Source organism: Xyrauchen texanus, chromosome 3 (assembly GCF_025860055.1).
Source record: "Xyrauchen texanus isolate HMW12.3.18 chromosome 3, RBS_HiC_50CHRs, whole genome shotgun sequence".
Lineage (NCBI taxonomy): Eukaryota > Metazoa > Chordata > Actinopteri > Cypriniformes > Catostomidae > Xyrauchen > Xyrauchen texanus.
Window position 1 is genome coordinate 11,264,645 of NC_068278.1, and position 21,569 is coordinate 11,286,213.

Here is a 21,569-nt window from a genome sequence, read left to right on the forward strand (position 1 = left end):
GTGTTGTCACAGTCCTGTCACCTTTTCAGGTTTAGATACTGTCTGATGAACACATCATCGTTCCCTGTTTGCGTGTTTACATTTTGCCCTCATGTGTTTCAGGTGCCACTGGCATGCCATATCATCGTTTCCATGGGAACCCTGACTGTTTCCATGGGAATGCTTATCATGACAACTTTCAGCTGCGAGTGGCACCTGGCCCTTGTTTGTTTCCTGCTTATTTAAATCCCCAATGGTGTTTTGTCCGATGCTATATAATTACATTTTTAATGTTAAAGTTAGTTTAATGTTGAAGGTATTCTTGTCTATGCTGAATGTTTGACAAGTCAAGCGTTAACCTTGCTCTCTGTTTAGTTGGTGCTGTCTCTTGTGTCTGTTGGTTGCCTATCTCTGTCCGTATGTCGGGAAGTGTGGTTGCCTTCCAGTTCACCATACGCCTGTCCTCACCATCCACAAATCGCCAGTGGAGGATTCCTTGTCTCTGCCCACGTGTCGGGAAAACGCCAGCCCTCCTTCACCTGGGCTTTGTTCTGCACCACACCATGCTTCAAGGGACAGTTCCTACAGATCTGCTCCTGACTTCCACAATGCATACACCTGTCTATGAACACACTCCTCCCTTAGCCTGCTGCGTGGCTACCATGCATCTAAGACTCTTCTCCTGCCACTGCAGCCGGTGCCGGTGTCGCCTTCCTTCACCAGTCCTGTTCCTATAGACATTTTCTGTTGTTTATTAATCCTTTGAACCGTTTCTCCTGCTTTTGTGTCCATTTGTCTCACTCTCGTTCTGATACTCTTGACTCTAATTAGCCTTTCTTAAAGTTCTCTTTAGCTTAGGGATTCACTTACTTTTTCCACAGCACTCTTCATTTCAAATGGGATTGGTTAAAAAAAGTCAAGTAAGATTATAATTGTTTGTGTGTTGGTAGCATAAGCATATTGTGTTGTCTTTACTTCAGAATCAGAATAAGCTTTATTGCGAAGCATGCTTACACACACAAGGAATTTTTCATGGTGACAGAAGCTTCCAGTGCAAAGAGAATAAAATAAATAACAAATGTACAACATATACAGTACATAAAAACATTTGAAATGTACATATAAACATATATACATAAACAGTGAAATAAGAATACAAAATAAGATACAACAGATAAATATATAGAGAAAACTACAGTAGGGCAATAATGTCGTTCAAATATGTTATATACCGATTTACAGTTATGCGCAAGGTGATTTAATATATTCTGCAGAAGTGGTAGGATATATCAAATAAATATAAATGGAATATAAATATTAATGAATAGGTGAATATGCTCATGATTGTATAGCCACAATGGAGAGTGTTAGGGCAGTTTTAACTGTTCAGAAGGTGAATGGTCTGAGGGAAGAAACTGTTCTTGTGCTTGAATGTTCTAGCACTCCGAGATCTGTAGCGCCGGCCAGAGGGCAACAGTTCAAAAAGGTAGTTTGCTGGGTGAATGAGGTCCAAAGCGATTTTTCCAGCCCTTTTCCTCACTCTGGAGGTGTACAGTTCTTGAAGGGTGGGAAGGTGTGAACCAATAATCCTTTCAGCATTCCGGACTATTCTTTGAAGTCGTCTGATGTCTGAATTGGTAGTCGAACCAAACCTGTTGAAAGCTGAACTGAAGTCCACAATTAGGATCCTTGCATAAGTCCCTGGTCTGTCTAGATGTTGCAGTATGTAATGCATTCCCATATTGACTGTATCATCCACCGACCTGTTTGCTCGATAGGCAAACTGCAAGGGATCCAGAAAGGGTCCAGTGATGTCCTTCAGTTGGGCCAACACCAGTCTCTCAAATGACTTCATGACCACAGACATCAGGTCGACAGGTCTGTAGTCATCAAATCATGCCATCTTAGAGTTCTTTGGGACAGGGATGATGGTGGAGCGTTTGAACAGCTGGGAACTTCACAGTGCTCCAGTGATGTGTTGAAGATCTGTGTGAAGATGGGGGCCAGCTGGTTAGCACAGGCTTTTAGAAAAGTGGGTGAAACACAGTCTGGGCCCTGTGCTTTCCTTGTCTTCTGTTTCTCGAAGACCCAGCACACATCTTCTTCACATATCTTAAGTGCAGGTTGAGTAGCAGGAGAGGGGTTGCAGGAGGTGATGATGTTTGTGTGAAGTGAAGGTCAGTGCGGGTGTGGGGTCGTGTGAGACTTCAAATCAGTAAAACACATTCAAATCATCAGCCAGTTGTTTATTCCCTTCAGTGTTGGAGGGTGGTGTCTTGTTGTTGGTAATGTCCTTCAGGCCACTCCACACTGATGCAGGGTCATTAGCTGAAACCTTGTTTTCTAGATTTCAGTGTAGCTTCTTTTAGCCACTCTAATCTCCTTTGTCAGTGTGTTTTTGGCCCGATTATACAACATTTTATCCCTGCTTCTGTAAGTATCCTCTTTGGCCTGACGAAGCTGCCTGAGTTTTGCTGTAAACCATGGTTTGTCATTGCTGTATGTTAAATAAGTCCTAGTAGGAATGCACGTGTCCACACAGAAATTGATATATGATGTCACAGTATCTGTGAGCTCATCCATGTTTAGCTGATTTAATTTTTCTGTCTGTAGGTTGAAATAAGATGAACAAGACAGTGATCAGAGAGTCCCAAAGCTGCTCTTGGGACAAAGCGATGTTGTGACTTTAATGAAGATGAGATCACATTTTATGAGAAATTAATGCAGAAACCAGCTAATTCCAAAGGGTTATATATAACTTCTATGTCTTAACATATTATCATCTTCATGTAACTTAATTGTATAGTTATGTATTATATAATCAATGCCAAATCAGGTAACCAGCCATAAGTTAGAATTTTCTCCTTTTTGCATTTGGTTATTTGTATGTTTCTTTACATTGTTATTTTAATACAGTAAGCCTCTTCATTTCTTATCACTCTCTTGTATTCGTCAACCTAGTACCCCTCTATGCTGCCCCTCCACACCATGTGCTGTCAGAATCTGTCCTTTCATCAAGCTACAGCAAAGTTTTCCACATTTCTCTTGTTTACTCCTGTGGTGCATCCTGTGATCACACATCCTCTCCTCCTCCTCTCTTTCCTTCTTTCTCTTTCCTTTTCCCCTTCTTCTTCCTGAGTCAGTTCCCCCTACTATCGTGCAGCTGGAAGAGCCCGAAAGGCATCAGGACTGGTGCATCCCATTCACTGTGACAGGCAACCCGAAGCCTCAACTGCGCTGGTACCACGAGGGCAAGCTGCTGGAGGAGCAGCAGTACATCAGGACCGAGATCCATGAAATCACATATACGGAGTACCATGGCTGTCTGCAACTGGTCATTCCAACACACATCCATAATGGCATTTACAAGCTGGTGGCTAGCAATGAGTTTGGAGAGGACAGCAGGAATGTCACAGCACACTTCATGCACATGCCCGATGATGACCACTCAGGGACAGGTGGATCTGTTTTTTTTTAATGATTTAAAGTTCTATCATGAAACTCTACATGGTGCAAGCTGATTGGTCTGTTGACATATAATATCCTAGCCAATCAACTTGCGTACTCCCTCTTTGTCTATTGTTTAAGTCATTTGCATGCTACGAGAGTTTTCTCACTGAAACCCTCCTCATTCTCAGTACCACTTGTCTAGATCTGCTTCACAAATATTTTATTTATGGCTAATTGAGCTTGAAATAGCATATCTGTGTATGTTGTAAGTCTTCATACTTATTCTGTATTAGCAGCAGGAGTATAAACTGATCTAGTCCAACAAGACCAAGCATATTAACTTGTTATATCTATTACAATACTTTAAAAGAGAGTTGTAATGGCTGAACTATACTGCATAATGTTTTGTTATATTTGATTCTTTTACAAGTTGCACTTTCCACGAATAGGGTACAAATTGGTATTCCATTATGTTTCTTAAAGCAACAGTGGCACAAATCCCATGTTCTTTGAGAATGATTAGATTATTAGATATTTTATTAGACATTTTAGATAAACTGTTATCTTGCATAGTCACCTTGAAATGGAGATTTTGGCCTGTTCCATCTTAACCGGTCTTAACTTTCTCAAATTTATTAAACAATTATAATCATACAACAGTATTTTGAGATAATCTGTTGAATTGATATTCACTGTATAAATATTTAATATTTACACGTAATAACTTATTGAAATGACCAAAAACATAAAACTTTGCTGTGTTCTGCAATTTTGCACACAACCATTAATTGAGGCAAGGTATGTAAACCTATTACCCATTCTAGTGTAATTTAACGTTTTCATTTTATTTATTGAATTTTTGTTTAATGTTTATTGCTAGAAAATGACAAAAGCACACAAATCAGGGACTGAAACTGTATCCAGACTGCAAACGGTTGCAAATCAAACAGCTCATATACCAATCAGTTAAAATTCAAGCCCTTTTTTGTACCCTTTTTGTTGAAAGTGCCAAATAATATGTACTAAAATGGCATTTACCCCTGTATATGTATAAGAGCAGTTTTAAACGTTGTGATATTTTTGATTCTACAGTGGAAATAGACTATTACGGTAAGTTATCCTGCACTGACACAGCATTTATGTGAATTATATTGAGTGATTTTTAATTGAACAAGGTTAGCTTCTCACCCTAATAGGTAAATTTATAGAGTTTATAGAATGTTATTTACTAACAGATTATTAATTTCATGCTCTCTATCTATTTTACTTTTGCGGAATATGGTATATTCACACAGACCCAACGTTTAGTCCGGGTAAGTGTGTTTCTCTTTTTGTCTCTCACTGCTTTGCCTGTAATTGTATACTTAGGGATATTTGTTTTTCTGCCTTTTTTAAGAAACCCCACCATTGGAGGACACAGTTGCGGTAAGTTTTCCATTTGTCCATTAACACTGAAAAAGTTGTCTGGTCCCTCAGTTTGTAATAAAACAAAAGACTAAACTTAACTGAGAAACAAGGCAAATTAATATACTTGGATCCACTTTATATTAGGTGTCTTTAACTTCTGTGTACTTAAGCATTTGAAACAACACACTTATTATGTACATACGTGTTGTTGCATTGTACTTTCATTTAAAGTACCTGCATTTCATTACATCTGTTAACCTTAACCCATAATCCTAAACCTAACCCCTCCCCAACCCTAACCCTAATCTAAACCCTAACCCTTCCCCTAAACATACCTTTATCACAACCTTAGAAGCAGCCAATGTGAATCTTGTGAGAATTTTGGGGAACAAAATGTAGTACACAATAAGTGCATTGTATTGTATGTATTTTAATGTTGTTACATAGTAGGTAAAGACACCTAATATAAAGTGTGACCATATACTTTTTAAAATGAATTTTGCCACATATGCTGTTGTTAGAGCTTAGCTTTTTATTTATCTTGCATTTTAAATATTCCTTTCACTGTGATTTATAATGAGAGCACATTTGTGACAATATACAGTATTCAAAACAAAACATTTAATTAAATACATGGCTAACATTTATACAATGTGCAAATAATGGCATGTTACACTAACTTTGCTAAACCAATTAAAAACCCACCCCAAATAGGTGAACTGCTTGCTTTAGTGTTTTCTCATTTAAGTACATTAATGAACTAACTCTGTGTAAATGTGCTTTCTATTCTAGGTGTATATAGTGGTTGGGATAGCTGGGGTTGCTTTAACTGGATGCATTCTTATGTTAGTTTTCCTCAAGTATGGCAGAAGCTCCAAATTTGGCATGAAGGGTAAGTCCATCATGTGATGTCACTGCTCCTGATGTATTTGAATGTAAACAGGAAATAAAAAAATATTTCTTACATAAAAATGGTCTAAAACAAGGATAAACAGGGTTTATGGAGAGTATGAAACCAGTGAAATTCAAGAGACATTTAGAAACCAAGCACAGAACAAAACAAGCCGGTTGAGTTTTTAAAAGGTTTGTCATGGTGAATTGAATATTGAATGACTACAGTATTAATACATCAAAAAATATACACTGTAAATACATTTAAAATTTCAATTTTAAGGACATTTTTGCTTTTCTTCCATAAACAGTTGTGGCTCTATTTTGGGTCACCCACCAGTTGATATCCAATGTAAAATCTGGTCTTGAAGCAAAGCCAATTAAAAACCCAGTTCAGTGGCGTTCACTAAAACCTTTGATGTTCATTCTTAGGACCAGAGCATGGCCATTTTCACTCTTTTTAAATGTCAATGTGACAGGGCGAGGCCGGGTCGTGATTATACTCCCGGTCCCTTATCAGGCTAATTAAGACTCTGAGAGGGATAAAGAGCGACTGTGGAAGGTGGTGCGACGAGAGAGATTGTTTACGGTCAGTGTAAAGGGATATAAACGGGCAAGGAGGAGGCGAGAACCGGCTTGGCAATGTAAATAATACTTTAATGAGAAACGTAAACAAAAGACACAAACACACACATGATGGTCAGCTGCCTGTAAACGATCTCTCTCTCGTCGCACCACCATCCGCAGTCGGCCTTTATCCCTCTTGGAGGTGTAATTTTCCTGATAAGGGACCAGGTGTGTACCACCCTGTCACAGTCATATATGCACTTTTTAAAGATTAAGTGTATCCTTTTTATTTGTATTAATTATTGTATTGCCTGACATTTTTGGACTCCACCAGGTTCTTCATCTGTCATTAGTAATGATGACGACTCAGCCAGTCCCCTCCACCATGTTTCCAATGGCAACAACACACCATCATCCTCAGAGATTGGCTCAGATGCCGTTATTATTGGAATGACAAAGATCCCAGTCATCGAGAACCCGCAGTACTTCCGCAACCCTGGCAGCATGCTCAAATCGGACACTTGTGAGTTGTCATGGCAGCTGGGCCACCAGCGACACAACTCCATCATCTGGAATAGATTCCAGACCTAGGTTGCCACTGGTCAGTTGTCATAGTAACCTTCCATTCTGTCACCATGGCAATAATAGTAGGGTTGGCTGACACATAGTAACTTAATCACTATTAAATAAAACGTTTTTTTCTCTATTGAAAACAAACAAATATTTTATAAGAATATCTCAGCTCTGTAGGTCCAAACAATGCAAGTGAACGGTTAACAGAACTTTGAAGCAAAGAAAAGCACATAAAGGCAGCATAAACGTAATCCAAAAAAACTCCAGTGGTTTAATCCATAACTTCAGAAGTGATATAATAGCTGTGGGTGAGAAACAGATAAATATTTTGGTCCTGAATTTATAAATTCTCTTCCCTGTCCAATAGATGGTGATATGCACAAAGAATTTAAATCACCAAAAAAAATAAAAAAATAAAATAAAAATAAAGAAGAATGTAAAGGGTGAAAGTGAAAATGGAAATTTAACTACTGGAGATTTATGGATTACTTTTATGCTGCCTTTATGTGATTTTTTTGAGTTTCAAATTTCTGTTCACCATTCACTTGCATTGTATGGACTTACAGAGCTGAAATATTCTTCTAAAAATGCTTGTATGTGTTCAGCAGAAGAATGAAATTCATTCACATCTGGGATGGCATGAGGGTGATTGATGAGATAATTTTCATTTTTGGGTGAACTATACCTTTAAACTATCATTTTCTTTATCAGTATTATTGCCTTGTTTTACAGTAAAAAATATTTTAAAATTCTTAAAACAAGATCGCTTATTTGAGAAGTAAAAATTTGAGATTTTTCAGAAAATAAATCTATTAATTCTTAGTTGTTCTTGTTTAAGTATACATCTAACAAAATTTGGCAAGTTTTATGCTTAAAAAAATTAAAATGAATACAATTTGCCAAAGGGGGTGAGAAAAAGTAACTTAATTTAAGATTCATTGACAACAAGTGGCAACCACCCACAACACCCTATAACATAGTGGCAGTGAGTTTTTCACGGGCATGCGTCACTTATATTTTCTTCTTTTAATGTAAATTTATTTTTATTTTGTGTTACTTGTTCTGCAGTCGTCCAGCACATAAAGCGTCACAACATTCTGCTAAAAAGAGAGCTTGGAGAGGGTGCTTTTGGAAAAGTGTTCTTGGCTGAATGCTACAACTTGACACCTGACCAAGAGAAAATTTTGGTGGCTGTTAAGGTATGTCATTTATGCAACAAAACATTGTTATATAAAATATAAACATCATTAAGGAATATTCCGGGTGCAATAGAACTTAAGCTCAATTGACATCATTTGATTACCACAAAACAATATTTAGACCCATCCCTCCTTTTCTTTATAAAAGCAAAAATTGAGGTTACAGTGAGTCACTTCTAATGGAAGTGAATTGGGCCAATTTTTGGAGGGTTAAAGACAGAAATGCGAAGCTTCTAATTTTATAAAAGCACTTAAATGAATTCTTCTGTTAAAACATCATTTTTCTGTTTTATTTGAGCTGTAATGTTGTTTAAATCATAATTTGTATAGTCATTTTAGGGTTTGTTGACATTCCCACTCACTTCCATTGTAAGCGCTGCACTGTAATCTCGATTTGTGATTTGTTTTAAAGAAAAGAAGACAAAATAAATTTTTGTTTTAATCAATATTATGCTTGAGCTTAACTTTTATTGAACCTGGAATATTCCTTGAAGTTGTTGAGTAAAAGTGGGCACATGGATGAAGTTAAAGTTAAGCGTCTGTAAGATAAATGCATGACTTTCTTATCTCACAGACGCTGAAAGAAGCCAGTGAAAGTGGGCGAGCAGATTTCCACCGGGAGGCGGAGCTTCTCACCAACCTGCAACATGAGCACATTGTCAAGTTTTATGGCGTGTGTGTAGAAAGTGACCCCCTCATCATGGTGTTTGAATACATGAAACATGGAGACCTCAATAAATTTCTCAGGTTTGCAAGAAAGTGCTTATCACACCCACACTTTGAACTTTTTTTTTTTTTTTTTTTGTCAAACCAATTCAAAGGAATATTCAGAGTTCAATTCAAGTTAATTTCTAATGATAGCATCTGTGACATGCTGGTGACAACCACAGAAATAACTTGTCCCTCAGTATGTTTACAGAAGTAGAAATGTGAAGTTTGTCCATTTAAAGTTGTTCAAATTGTCATATTTAACTTAGGACTATTTTTCTAAGTGGACAAACTATTATTCTTATATCCTTGTGCATATTGTACGAAAGTTACCAGGTCTACTGAGTTTACATCATGACATGAGTTGAAAGATTTGATATAACTTTGCACAGACATGGTTAGTAAGTGATTCTATCACCCCAGTCTCATGCTGATGATATATAAAGTATGTAAAGTCTTGTGGCTATACTTAAAACAGAAAGATAAATGTGTCAATATGAATTCTGGTGATCAAATGTTGCCACATAGATTACTATAAGTGCATTACTCTAAATGCACAAAGAAAAGTGAAAAAAAAAGTAGCCAATAAGTGCACAGCATACTTCATGGGAACTCCATCAATACTATGAAAGTTTTAATAGCATCTTAGGTGGCACCTCAAGAGAATGACCTGTATGCAGAGCTGTAATGAAGGCATCTTTGATGATGGCTACTTTGAAGAAGAGAAAATATAAGACAATTTTAATATGTATATAATGCATGGTCACTGCATATTCCACATTTGCTATTCTCAGGGCTCATGGTCCAGATGCGGTTCTGATGGTGGATGGGCAGCAGAATTTGATGGAGTTAACTCAGCCGCAGATGCTGCACATTGCTCAGCAGATAGCAGCAGGAATGGTGTATCTGGCTTCACAGCATTTTGTGCACAGAGACCTGGCCACACGCAACTGTCTAGTGGGAGAGAACCTGCTTGTCAAGATAGGAGACTTTGGCATGTCCAGAGATGTCTACAGCACTGACTACTATAGGGTAAGTGCGGGTAATACATTTCCATGTGGTCCAGATTTCTTAATGAAGATTATGAACTGAGCCCAAAAGTGTTTTTGCAACACAAATCAGCAAAATATCTGATTAAAAATGCTAAAATTGCAAGACCCAAAATGGCATATGTAGAGTCTCTCATCCAATCAACATCGATCTTTACATCCCTGAAATCTAATAGTAATAGTATCTGCCACAGAAAGCTTCAATAGCGCTGTAGGGCAAGAACTGTGCGTCAACTGTCTTCTATGGACATACTGATACAGAATGATTGAAAAGTGCAATACATTTAACAATACATGTAATAAAATGATTTTTTGCAGTGTAGTCCTTATTTAGCAACAAAATTGCGACTTCAAAATTAACATTTGAGGTATGAGTTTGTGTCATTTATTTTGTAGGACAAAATGTGAAAAGTCTTTTTAAGCAACATACCTTATTTTATTCATAAGTCCAAAGCTAGCATTATATAAATGCATAGGATATTCCAGAGGGAACCCATGGTGAATTAGCCTTCAGGCTTGGCCTACAAATTGACATCACGGATGAACAGCTCTATTGAGAAGACTGGGAATGATAATGGTAATGATAACAGATAGCTTTCTTCAGGTATTACAGACCTCCTTAGTCCTCCTCCAATTACAAACAAAATCGAGTTTGCGTAGCTGGAGGCATTTGTGTTCACGTACTTGTGTGTTTCAGGCCCTAATAGGCTGGACAGACAATGTTGCAAACACAGATTTACCTAACATTTCCCTCATGTACACTTAATAGTGTAGTACAAGGTAGTGCGGGTCATTACGAATGAATGAATGAATTTAAATTCATGCATCTGAACAGCAGATTAATATTGTGGGCCCACAAAAACCAACAGTTTTCCACATTGATTTCCTCCAGAAAAAGCCCAAAAGCACCATCTGACACTGAAGGGCTCTCCTCTGTCTGCATCCTGCCAGCACAGCAGGAAACACTGCTGAGTCTCCAGCCCTGTGTGTGTGTGTGTGTGTGTGTGTGTGTGTGAGATGGACTGTCAGCTCCCTCTGCTGTAATACAATAGAAAAACACAGAGAAACATTTCATTTTATTGCATTATCATCTGCGATCCAGCAATGCAAAAATCATAATAATAATTTCACAAGTACTACAAGTTTTTCAATTAACTAAATATTGTGATTTTGCCTTTGTCTTATGGAAGTCCTCCAAGTACCTGACTCTGTCAGCAAATTTCACATAAAGCTAATTTCTTCATCTGTCAGCAAATAAAAGTTATGCTGTGAAACCCCACATGCTTGATCTGAAGTTGGATAGTGCATTGCAAACTTCGAATATCACAATTCCTTGATAAATTTCAAAATAGAGCATTTGACTACAAGTACTAAAAAGGCTTGGAAGTTAAAGTGTAATTGTTTTCTGCACCTCTAGTGTCACTAAATGCAATTGCAAAAAAATTTAAAATAAATCATATTTGGTTGTGAACAAGTATGCTATGATAGGCCACCAGCACCACAACAGCATTAATAAACCATGATCAGCAAATTCATGCTGGTGTAAGCAAGGATAGTAGGATATCACTGAATCACAGTGTAAATGTGTATTTGTAACAACAGGTGGGTGGTCACACCATGCTGCCCATTCGCTGGATGCCTCCAGAGAGCATCATGTACAGGAGATTTACTACAGAAAGTGATGTATGGAGTCTGGGTGTGGTCCTGTGGGAAATATTTACTTATGGCAAGCAACCCTGGTACCAACTCTCAAATAATGAGGTAAGAGTCATCAGATTTTAAACAATTATAACTACCCTACTCATGCTTGGACAAAACTCATTGGCTGTTTCTCAGTGTTCATTCTTATGTGTTTTTACGTTCTTGTGGACTCAATCAACATCATCATCCACTGCCGAAGTTCAATCACAATACTCAAGAAGTACCAAGAATTAATTAAATTACCCGGATGTGTTTTTGTAATAGTCATAGCGGCACTAAAGTGGCAGAATGAAGGACATTTAGCATTGAGAAACAGCCCTTATTTCATATACAGTGGCAATAAAAAAGTATGTGAACCCTTTGGAATTACCAGCATTTATGTATAAAATTGTATTCAATCTGGTTTGATCTTCATCTAAGTTACAGTAAAGAACAAACACAATCTGTTTTAACTTTCAACACACAAATGATTGTTTTTGTACATATTGAATACATTATTCAAATATTCACAATGTAGGTTTAAAAAGTATGTGAACCCCTAGGCTAATGACATCATCAAAAGCTAATTAGAGTCAGGAGTTGGCAAACCTGGCATCTAATTAATGAAAGGAGATTGGAGGTGTGGGTTAGACCTACTTTGACTTATAAAAAGCACTCAAACATTTTGAGCATGCTATTCACAAGAAGCATCTGCTGTCATGGACCATGCCTCGCAAAAAAAGAGATCTCAAAAACACACAACCTCAGCAGATTCGCACACCCTTCATTCACAAAGTTTAAAAAAATCCACCTGGGCCTGTTCATAAGGCACCTTTTCTAAGCTGAGTGCCAATTTTACAGACTACGACCAGGTTTGGAATGACACACTACCATACTATACTATTTCTTCCATTATAGATTTGGCAGAAGTATTAAGCGTAGTGTGGCTCATTTGCTATTCCAAACACAGCCTATGTTTGGAATGGATTACTAGCATACTGCAAACTTCAAAAAACACATTATGCAACAATAAAGGTTTCAAACAGTGGAATACTATGTTGTTACATAAACTCATATTGTTGCTTGTTAAGTTCAGCAAGTGGCATCAAATTAGAATCTTGGAAAATATGGATTCTTGGATATTTAGCTTTTTTAATAAAATTTTCCATAACAAATCTGTATTTATTTTTTTTTAGTCTTATTAAATAATGAGTCAAGATCTTGAAAACACCTTGGTTCACACTTGGTTCAATCGTCACACTATAAATAGAAGGTTGGGCCAATTGTATTGTGGGAAACAGTATCCCATGCAGTGTTCTTTTTTTGTATAGCAGTTTGGCAAATGTTGTAGGTCATGTGGGTATTACATACAGATGATATACATATGCTGCAGAAGTTGTAAAAGTAGTATGCTAGTGTGCTTTTCACAGATTTTTGAGACATGGGACAAAGCAGGCTACATTTTATTAATCTGTTAGGGGATGTTCAGATATTCACTTGTGTTTGTGCAATGGAGTTGGCATACTCTATCATGGTTCATGACAGAACATCTGAGCACAATCTGACACAAAGTGTGACCTTGATGACCTCTTAACAGATAAAAAATGACTTTGATTTTGTGTTATTTTTTGTTATTGTTTTGCATATCTAACCTTATAAAAGTGCCATCTTTTTTGTACAGAATATTGTGTAAAGAATGGTCATGATATGAAGAATAACATTTTCCTTGAACTTGAGACATATAAGGTTATTCTACTATAAAAACCTACTGTAAGTTTCAGAACTCAAAACTTTCCCCTCACTGCAAAAAGAGCATTTGTTGAAACCAAGCTGCCAAAACAACTCTTTCTCTACATTCTCAACATTATGGTGGCACACTGTGGACATTTGCATCTGACCGCCTCCAAAACACATCAACGCCCACCTGACCTTTACTCACTTCCGTAGCCCCACCCAGTAGTGGTGAACAGTGAGATTTGTTTACAAATAAATAACTTTTTTTGTGCAAAAAACTTTACTAACATTTTAAGTGAACCTCTAGGAACATTAAAATAATAAAAAAAATGTCATAACCGCTTTAAGAACCTTTTAGTGATCATCTCTGATTAATTTTTTTGAAGAATGGCAGGGAAAAGTATGGCACATGTTGCACTCCATGTCTCAAGAATCAATGGTTAGGTTCGGAATGGAACACTACCATGTTATCAGTGACTGTGTTTGCATTTGTGCTGCCTCCTGCAGGTAATCGAGTGCATCACACAGGGCCGGGTGCTTCAGAGACCTCGTACTTGCCCCAAAGAGGTGTATGACCTAATGCTAGGCTGCTGGCAGAGGGAGCCTTACATGAGACTCAACATCAAAGAAATCCACAATCTGCTCCAGAGTCTGGCCAAGGCCTCGCCGGTTTACCTGGACATCCTGGGCTGACCCTGTGTGGGACATCTGTTTGTCAGTGTGGGTGTGTAATTGTGAGAAGTGAGAGCATGTACAGTTGAAGTCAGAAGTTTACATAAACCTTAGCCAAATATATTTAATCTCAGTTTTTCACAATTCCTGACATTTAATTGTACAAAACATTCCCTGTCTTAGGTCAGTTAGGATCACTATTTTAAGAATGTGAAATGTCATATTAATACTAGAGAGAATTTATTTCAGCTTTTATTTCTTTCATCACATTCCCAGTGGGTCAGATGTTTACATACACTTTGTTAGTATTTGGTCATATTGCTTTTAAATTGTTTAAATTGGGTCAACCATTTCGGGTAGCCTTCCACAAGCTTCTCACAATGAGATGCTGGAATTTTGTCCCATTCCTCCAGACAGAACTGGTGTGTCAGGTTTGTAGGCCTCCTTGCTTGCACACACGTTTTCAGTTCTGCCCATAAGTTTTCTATCGGATTGAGGTCTGGGCTTTGTGATGGCCACTCCAATAACTTGACTTTGTTGTCCTTAAACCATTTTGCCACAACTTTGGAGGTATTCTTGACATCATTGTCCATTTGGAAGACCCATTTGTGATCAAGCTTTTCCTGGCTGATGTCTTGAGATTTTGCTTCAATATATCCTCGTAATTTTCCTTCCCATAATGCCATCTATTTTGTGAAGTGCACCAGTCCCTCCTGCAGCAAAGCACCCCCACAACATGATGCTGCCCCCCATGCTTCACAGTTGGGAAGGTGTTCTTTGGCTTGCAAGCCTCACCCTTTTTCCTCCAAACATAATAATGGTCATTATGCTATTTAGTTTCATCAGACCAGAGGACATTTCTCCAGAAAGTAGGATCTTTGTCCCCATGTGCACTTGCAAACTGTAGTCTGGCTTTTTTATGGTGGTTTTGGAGCATTGACTTCTTCCTTGCTGAGCAGCCTTTCAGATTATTTTGAAATATGACTTGTTTTACTGTGGATATAGATACTTGTCTACCTGTTTCCTCCAACACCTTCACAAGGTCCTTTGTTGTTGTTCTGGGATTGATTTTCGCACCAAACTACATTCATCTCTAGGAGACTGTATGGATCTCCTTCCTGAGTGGTATGATGGCTGCATGGCCCATGGTGTTTATACTTGCGTACTATTGTTTGTACAGATGAACGTGGTACCTTCAGTCGTTTGGAAATTTCTCCCAAGGATGAACCAGACTTGTGGAGCTCCACCATTTTTTTCTGAGGTCTTGACTGATTTCTTTTGATTTTCCCATGATGTCAAGCAAAGAGGCACCGAGTTTGATGGTAGGCCTTAAAATACATCCACAGGTACACCTCCAATTGACTCCAATTAGCCTATCAGGAGCTAATTGGTTAATTTGTCAACAATCTGTCTGTAAACAATTGTTGGAAAAAATTACTTGTGTCATGCACAAAGTAGATGTCCTAAACGACTTACCAACACTATAGTTTGCTAATATGAAATCTGTGGAGAGGTTAAAAATGTGTTTTAATGACTTCAACCTAAGTGTATGTAAACTTCTGACTTCCACTGTATAGGAGTGAATGTGAGGGATTTAAAGAGCAAGGGAAGGTTTTGATTAGGAGACGTGATTGAATATAAAATTGCGTGTGTGCTTAAAAATGGCTTGTGCTTCAGCCTTCTCACCACATAGACTAAAGGCCTTAAAATTGACATTGTGCATTTGCTTTCAGTTTTTACCTGTCTGGATTTGTCCATTTCTCTCATGTATCCTTGTATTTTTTTAATCCTAAATTGTCAACAACATGAACAAATGGAAACAATTTGTTGTAAATATGCGATAAAGACAACGTAGACCCTTTGTTTAACAGCCTTTTTGAAAAAGGTACCTTCAGAAAGTTTACAGTTATATCGTTTTTATCACCATTTATTTATTGAGTTTTATTTCATCCATTAAAGGTCGGATATAATTTTGGACTATTCTGCTAATCCATCCTCTCTGTGACAAGTTTAAATGTATAACCCTGAGGTTGATGAAAGGCATGTTTTTGGATGTGTCTGTGCACCCCATCAAACTCAGTCTGAACTTTGTAAAAGAAGCACAGCAACAGACACCTACGATTTATTTATTTCTGAAGAGGCTTGAGGGTGGATGCTTATACCAGCAGTGACACTAAAGTAAGACTTTGTTTGGCTTCCAGGCCATATGTGGTGAAGTATTAACTGAGGGCACTTGCTCTCCAACTGTGGTTTGAAGAACGATACTGTTCTTGTGTCAGTCAATGGTAAAAAGTTTTGTTTTTTCCAATTTAGGGTGCTTACACACTAGAGAAGTTCCTGACAGAACATTTTCCAGATAGGAATGCATTTTGAGGTCGTGGAAAGTCAAGTGAAATGGATTTCCGTGAGCACAACAAAACCTGCCTCTGAAATTCTTATTGGTCAACAGATGCTCATGTCAGAGTGTGTGTTGCAGGCAAAAGGTGTTTAATACTTGTTGAGAGCTATCCGTTCATTCCCATTCATCTCAATGGCAGTTGCTTGGCTTTTGCATAACCTGTTGGAAATAAATGGCCTGCTTGCGGCTATCTTTGCTCTCATGGGTTCTGCATACAGGTTTTTTTTTTTAGCCAATCACCTGAGCCGTAAATGTCATGTAACTAATCACGCTGGAGCCACAGGAAAATTATGTCCTGACATGCTGATGGCACCTCAAGGACACGCAGTTCCAAGACTGTCACTAGTGACTTTCCTGACCTGTGATGCCAGATGCCACAGATAAGAATTTTTTTTTCTGTTTCATGCAAACAGTCGGACACTGTCAAAAATGTACTATAAATATTTGCAATTATATTTTGTGGTCTACAGCAACTTTTCAATGGCCGTCAATTGTGAAAGATGCTTTTTGCCCGCAGAGTGGTCTATGTACGGCATTTACTAGCAGTAATAATAACTGGAACATGCTAACCAGGCAAACCTTGATCCAGCGAAGGAAAAATTAATCCCAACTTTTTGTTGCATGTAAGTGTCACTTTCACCAACCCTTATTTCTTTCCTCTACGTCCTTATGACACACCAATGGATTCCCAACATTCCCTGACACAGTGTAGACCAGGGGTCAGCAACCTATGGCATGCATGTCACCATTGGCAAGTGAAGGGGTAGTCACGGTCACTGTGCTTCATGTGGTGAATAAGTGGGGGGGGGGTCGTCGGCACAGTTTTTAACAAGAAAAATTTAAAATGGCAATTCATGTAAAAAAGGTTGCCGAACCCTGGCTTAGACTCTAATGTGTAGGCGCCCTCAATCGTCGTCGTGTTGTAATCTGTTGGATCTTGCCTTTGGGAAGATTCCTTTCGTACCTGTTCCTGGGAAGTACGTATCATAGATGTTGTCCATAAAGTAATAAACCCAATTAAACAGCTGGATTTGATTTTCTCTCAAATTATTCATTATTCTGTATTTATGTATCGACTACAAAATAACTGCTAAATAATACATGTATGTATCAAAATAGATGATCAGTTTGTTTTTGATGTGGGCCATTTCAAAGCTATGGGCTTGATGGGCACTGTGATGGTAATGTTCATGTGAGAATCATAGGAGTCGGACTGACCCTGAGGTCTTGGCTGAAGGACCAAATGAAGGGACAGTCTAGACTCAACCTGCGTAAATAGAGTACAAATTACAGATTTTATTTATTTTTTAACCAAAACTACTAATATCATGTACCATTATTAGTATTTCCTTTAGTCCTAAGTATACTTCAGTTTTCCATGTGCCGCACATTTCATCAACAGCACACTGTGTGTACTGTCCATGTGCAGCCCATTTCTTCTAGACTCATGGACAGTCAAGCATCTTTGCACGTCGTCGGCACATGCCAGTGACTGTACTAAAGACTATCACAAAACAATTGTAGTCCGCATATGAGCTTGCAGACAAAAGAGCATACTTTGGAGCTTAATTTGTCTATTGTCTATTTGTTTATGCTACAGGCTCAAATTTCATTGTACATTTTACGTCTTGTTGGGGAGAGGTTTTCTAAGCAACCAGACAATGTTTTTACCTGGCAAAAATTTAAACAGCAACAAAAACCCATAGAATTGTATTGAAGGAGGGTCCTAAGCTATATCTAAGGACCAGAATATCATAGAGACTTGGAGGGCTCTTTTGACTTGGGGAAAGTAAGGAACCACCCTAGCAATGCCCTAGAAACCAAATAGTAATGTGCAAAAAACAACCAAGAACATCTTAGCAACCACCCTTACCGTGCTCACTTGGGGGTGGGCTTTTTAAACTTGAGCCAGTGGGTTACCACCAGGCAACATCCCAGCAACACCCTAGTAACCATCCAGAACACCTTGGGAATCACCATGGCAAGTTTTGCATTGGCGGCACTAAGGGTGGGCTACCGGTTCTTAAGCCACGACTGTCAGAAGTGATGTCAGAAGAATTTTAACTATATATTTTAAAATGAAGCGATGCAGTATTTATTATTCAATGATACCCGTTTGTTCTACAATATTGATAACACCACATATAGACTCACATGCGCTGTCTTGTTGGTGGCTATACGTGCGTGCAAGAAGAGTGCTCAGGACTCGTGATTGCGGCTGTTTGAACAGTCAAAATGCAGTCAAAAACAGTCTGGTGAGATATTGGAAACTTTTAGTTGGTCCATCCAGATGCGTTAAGTACCAAATATTTAGATACAGTGGGTACGGAAAGTATTCAGACCCCCTTAAATTTTTCACTCTTTGTTATATTGCAGCCATTTGCTAAAATCATTTAAGTTCATTTTTTTCCTCATTATTGTACACACAGCACCCCATATTGACAGAAAAACACAGAATTGTTGACATTTTTGCACATTTATTAAAAAAGAAAAACTGAAATATCACATGGTCCTAAGTATTCAGACCCTTTGCTGTGACACTCATATATTTAACTCAGGTGCTGTCCATTTCTTCTGATCATCCTTGAGATGGTTCTACACCTTCAATTGAGTCCAGCTGTGTTTGATTAAACTGATTGGACTTGATTAGGAAAGCCACACACCTGTCTATATAAGACCTTACAGCTCACAGTGCATGTCAGAGCAAATGAGAATCATGAGGTCAAAGGAACTGCCTGAAGTGCTCAGAGACAGAATTGTGGCAAGGCACAGATCTGGCCAAGGTTACAAAAAAAAATTTCTGCTGCCCTTAAGGTTCATAAGAGCACAGTGGCCTCCATAATCCTTAAATGGAAGACGTTTGGGACGACCAGAACCCTTCCTAGAGCTGGCCGTCCGTCCAAACTGAGCTATTGGGGGAGAAGAGCCTTGGTGAGAGAGGTAAAGAAGAAACCAAAGATCACTGTGGCTGAGCTCCAGAGATGCAGTCGGAAGATGGGAGAAAGTTGTAATAAGTCAACCATCACTGCAGCCATCCACCAGTCGGAGCTTTATGGCAGAGTGGCCCGACGGAAGCCTCTCCTCAGTGCAAGACACATGAAAGCCTGCATGGAGTTTGCTAAAAAACACCTGAAGGACTCCAAGATGGTGATAAATAAGATTATCTGGTCTGATGAGACCAAGATAGAACTTTTTGGCCTTAATTCTAAGCGGTATGTGTGGAGAAAACCAGGCACTGCTCATCACCTGTCCAATACAGTCTCAACAGTGAAGCATGGTGGTGGCAGCATCATGCTGTGGGGGTGTTTTTCAGCTGCAGGGACAGGACAACTGGTTGCAATCGAGGGAAAGATGAATGCGGCCAAGTACAGCGATATCCTGGACGAAAACCTTCTCCAGAGTGCTCTGGACCTCAGACTGGGCCAAAGGATCACCTTCCAACAAGACAATGACCCTAAGCACACCGCTAAAATAACGAAGGAGTGGCTTCACAGCAACTCCGTGACTGTTCTTGAATGGCCCAGCCAGAGCCCTGACTTAAACCCAATTGAGCATCTCTGGAGAGACCTGAAAATGGCTGTCCACCAACGTTTACCATCCAACCTGACAGAACTGGAGAGGATCTGCAAGGAGGAATGGCAGAGGATACCCAAATCCAGATGTGAAAAACTTGTTGCATCTTTCCCAAAAAGACTCATGGCTGTATTAGATCAAAAGGGTGCTTCTACTAAATACTGAACAAAGGGTCTGAATACTTAGGACCATGTGATATTTCAGTTTTTCTTTTTTAATAAATGTGCAAAAATGTCAACAATTCTGTGTTTTTCTGTCAATATGGGGTGCTGTGTGTACAATAATGAGGAAAAAAATGAACTTAAATGATTTTAGCAAATGGCTGCAATATAACAAAGAGTGAAAAATTTAAGGGGGTCTGAATACTTTCCGTACCCACTGTATGTATACCCTGAACAAAGAGTAATATAGATGTGCTTGAGGAATTTGCAAACTTTAAGTCTTGAGCTAGGACATCTGTGTTTTTTGAAACAAAATTATTAAAAAAGCACAATGCCTTACAAACTTTGGAAAATCTAGCTACCAGTTTTTCCTGATGAGCACCTTTTTTATCCCATCTACAGCCTGAATTAATAATAGCCTATAATACTGTCAGTTGTACACAATGTGTGTCGAACTACGGAAAGCCAATAAAATGTTTGTTTTTTTATCATGTTTAAAAGTACATAGTGCTAAAAGCAAGCAACTTTTCATCTTTGACATATCTGAAGTTGAGTCAACAGTTAGTGGGGCTGTTAAATTGAATGCCTTATTTATGAATGAATATATTGCCCACAGTGAACTTTCAATCTAATAGTATTCGTAAAACCACGGACCACACAACCAATTACAAATCATCCAAAGAAAACTAAATCTAGTCCAGATCACAGTTGACCAACTCCAGGGCTACAATATTTGTATGGATTTGCCCTCGTCTGCAGGGGTTGCAATGTTTCTCTAAATTCAGATTAAGGGGGCTCTTTGTGGTCTCCAGCAACACATTTTGTGCAGACCGACTGATTCTTTGGAGTAAGAAGTATTGCAGATGTGTTGCTCTGAGAGTATCTGTAAATATGCAATTAGACTGTAAATATACCTGTGCAGGATCAATCATTCTTTGTACACTGATGTCAAAATTCTTTCCAAACAGTCCACTGGCAGGACCTACTGTATTTTAATAGCCATCTACCCATCATCACCAAAGTTGTTACAGAGCGTCCAATCAAGTGTTGGTCATTACGGTCATGAGCTTTTGAGCAGCGACTTTTAATGACCGTTTAAGTGCTTTGCACTTACTTTACAAATGTACTGCTCATATATTTGTAGTTTTCACGCTACAATTGTAAGCACTGCAAAAAAAAAAAAAAAGGGGGGAGATAATGTTCTGAAAGAGGTTTAAATTGAAGGGGACTATTTGCTAACAGTACAGATATTGAACATGTATTCTGTCTTTATGTGAAGACTTTATTGAACAAAATATGGCATTTTCTCAGTTTTTGCTATAAAGATTTATGTCTGTACTAAATAGCCAGCCTGTACTTTATAATCCATTCTGTGCAGATGTCTATATAAATAGTATGTTTTCTTTATGTATTCCATTTAAAAAACAGGCATCATGTCAAAATGTGTGACAATATAAAGGGAAGAAAAACATGTCTAATGGGCCTTCGGCAATATGTGAGTGTAAATACAGTTTAATGTGAAAATGTA

At 38.3% G+C, this 21,569-nt stretch overlaps 1 protein-coding gene across 1 annotated transcript in view; it reads left to right on the forward strand.

Moving 5' to 3' along the window:
- Positions 1–17,473, forward strand: part of ntrk2b (neurotrophic tyrosine kinase, receptor, type 2b) — a 38,894-nt gene extending 21,421 nt beyond the window's left edge. The window contains exons 8-18 of the mRNA XM_052098921.1: positions 3,123–3,437; positions 4,522–4,539; positions 4,725–4,742; positions 4,826–4,854; positions 5,629–5,728; positions 6,629–6,817; positions 7,936–8,066; positions 8,641–8,813; positions 9,569–9,806; positions 11,426–11,584; positions 13,745–17,473. Coding sequence (XP_051954881.1) covers positions 3,123–3,437; positions 4,522–4,539; positions 4,725–4,742; positions 4,826–4,854; positions 5,629–5,728; positions 6,629–6,817; positions 7,936–8,066; positions 8,641–8,813; positions 9,569–9,806; positions 11,426–11,584; positions 13,745–13,930 — 1,556 coding nt within the window. The 3' untranslated portion in view covers positions 13,931–17,473. The remainder of the gene's footprint in view (positions 1–3,122; positions 3,438–4,521; positions 4,540–4,724; positions 4,743–4,825; positions 4,855–5,628; positions 5,729–6,628; positions 6,818–7,935; positions 8,067–8,640; positions 8,814–9,568; positions 9,807–11,425; positions 11,585–13,744) is intronic.
- The last annotated feature ends 4,096 nt before the right edge of the window (positions 17,474–21,569 follow it).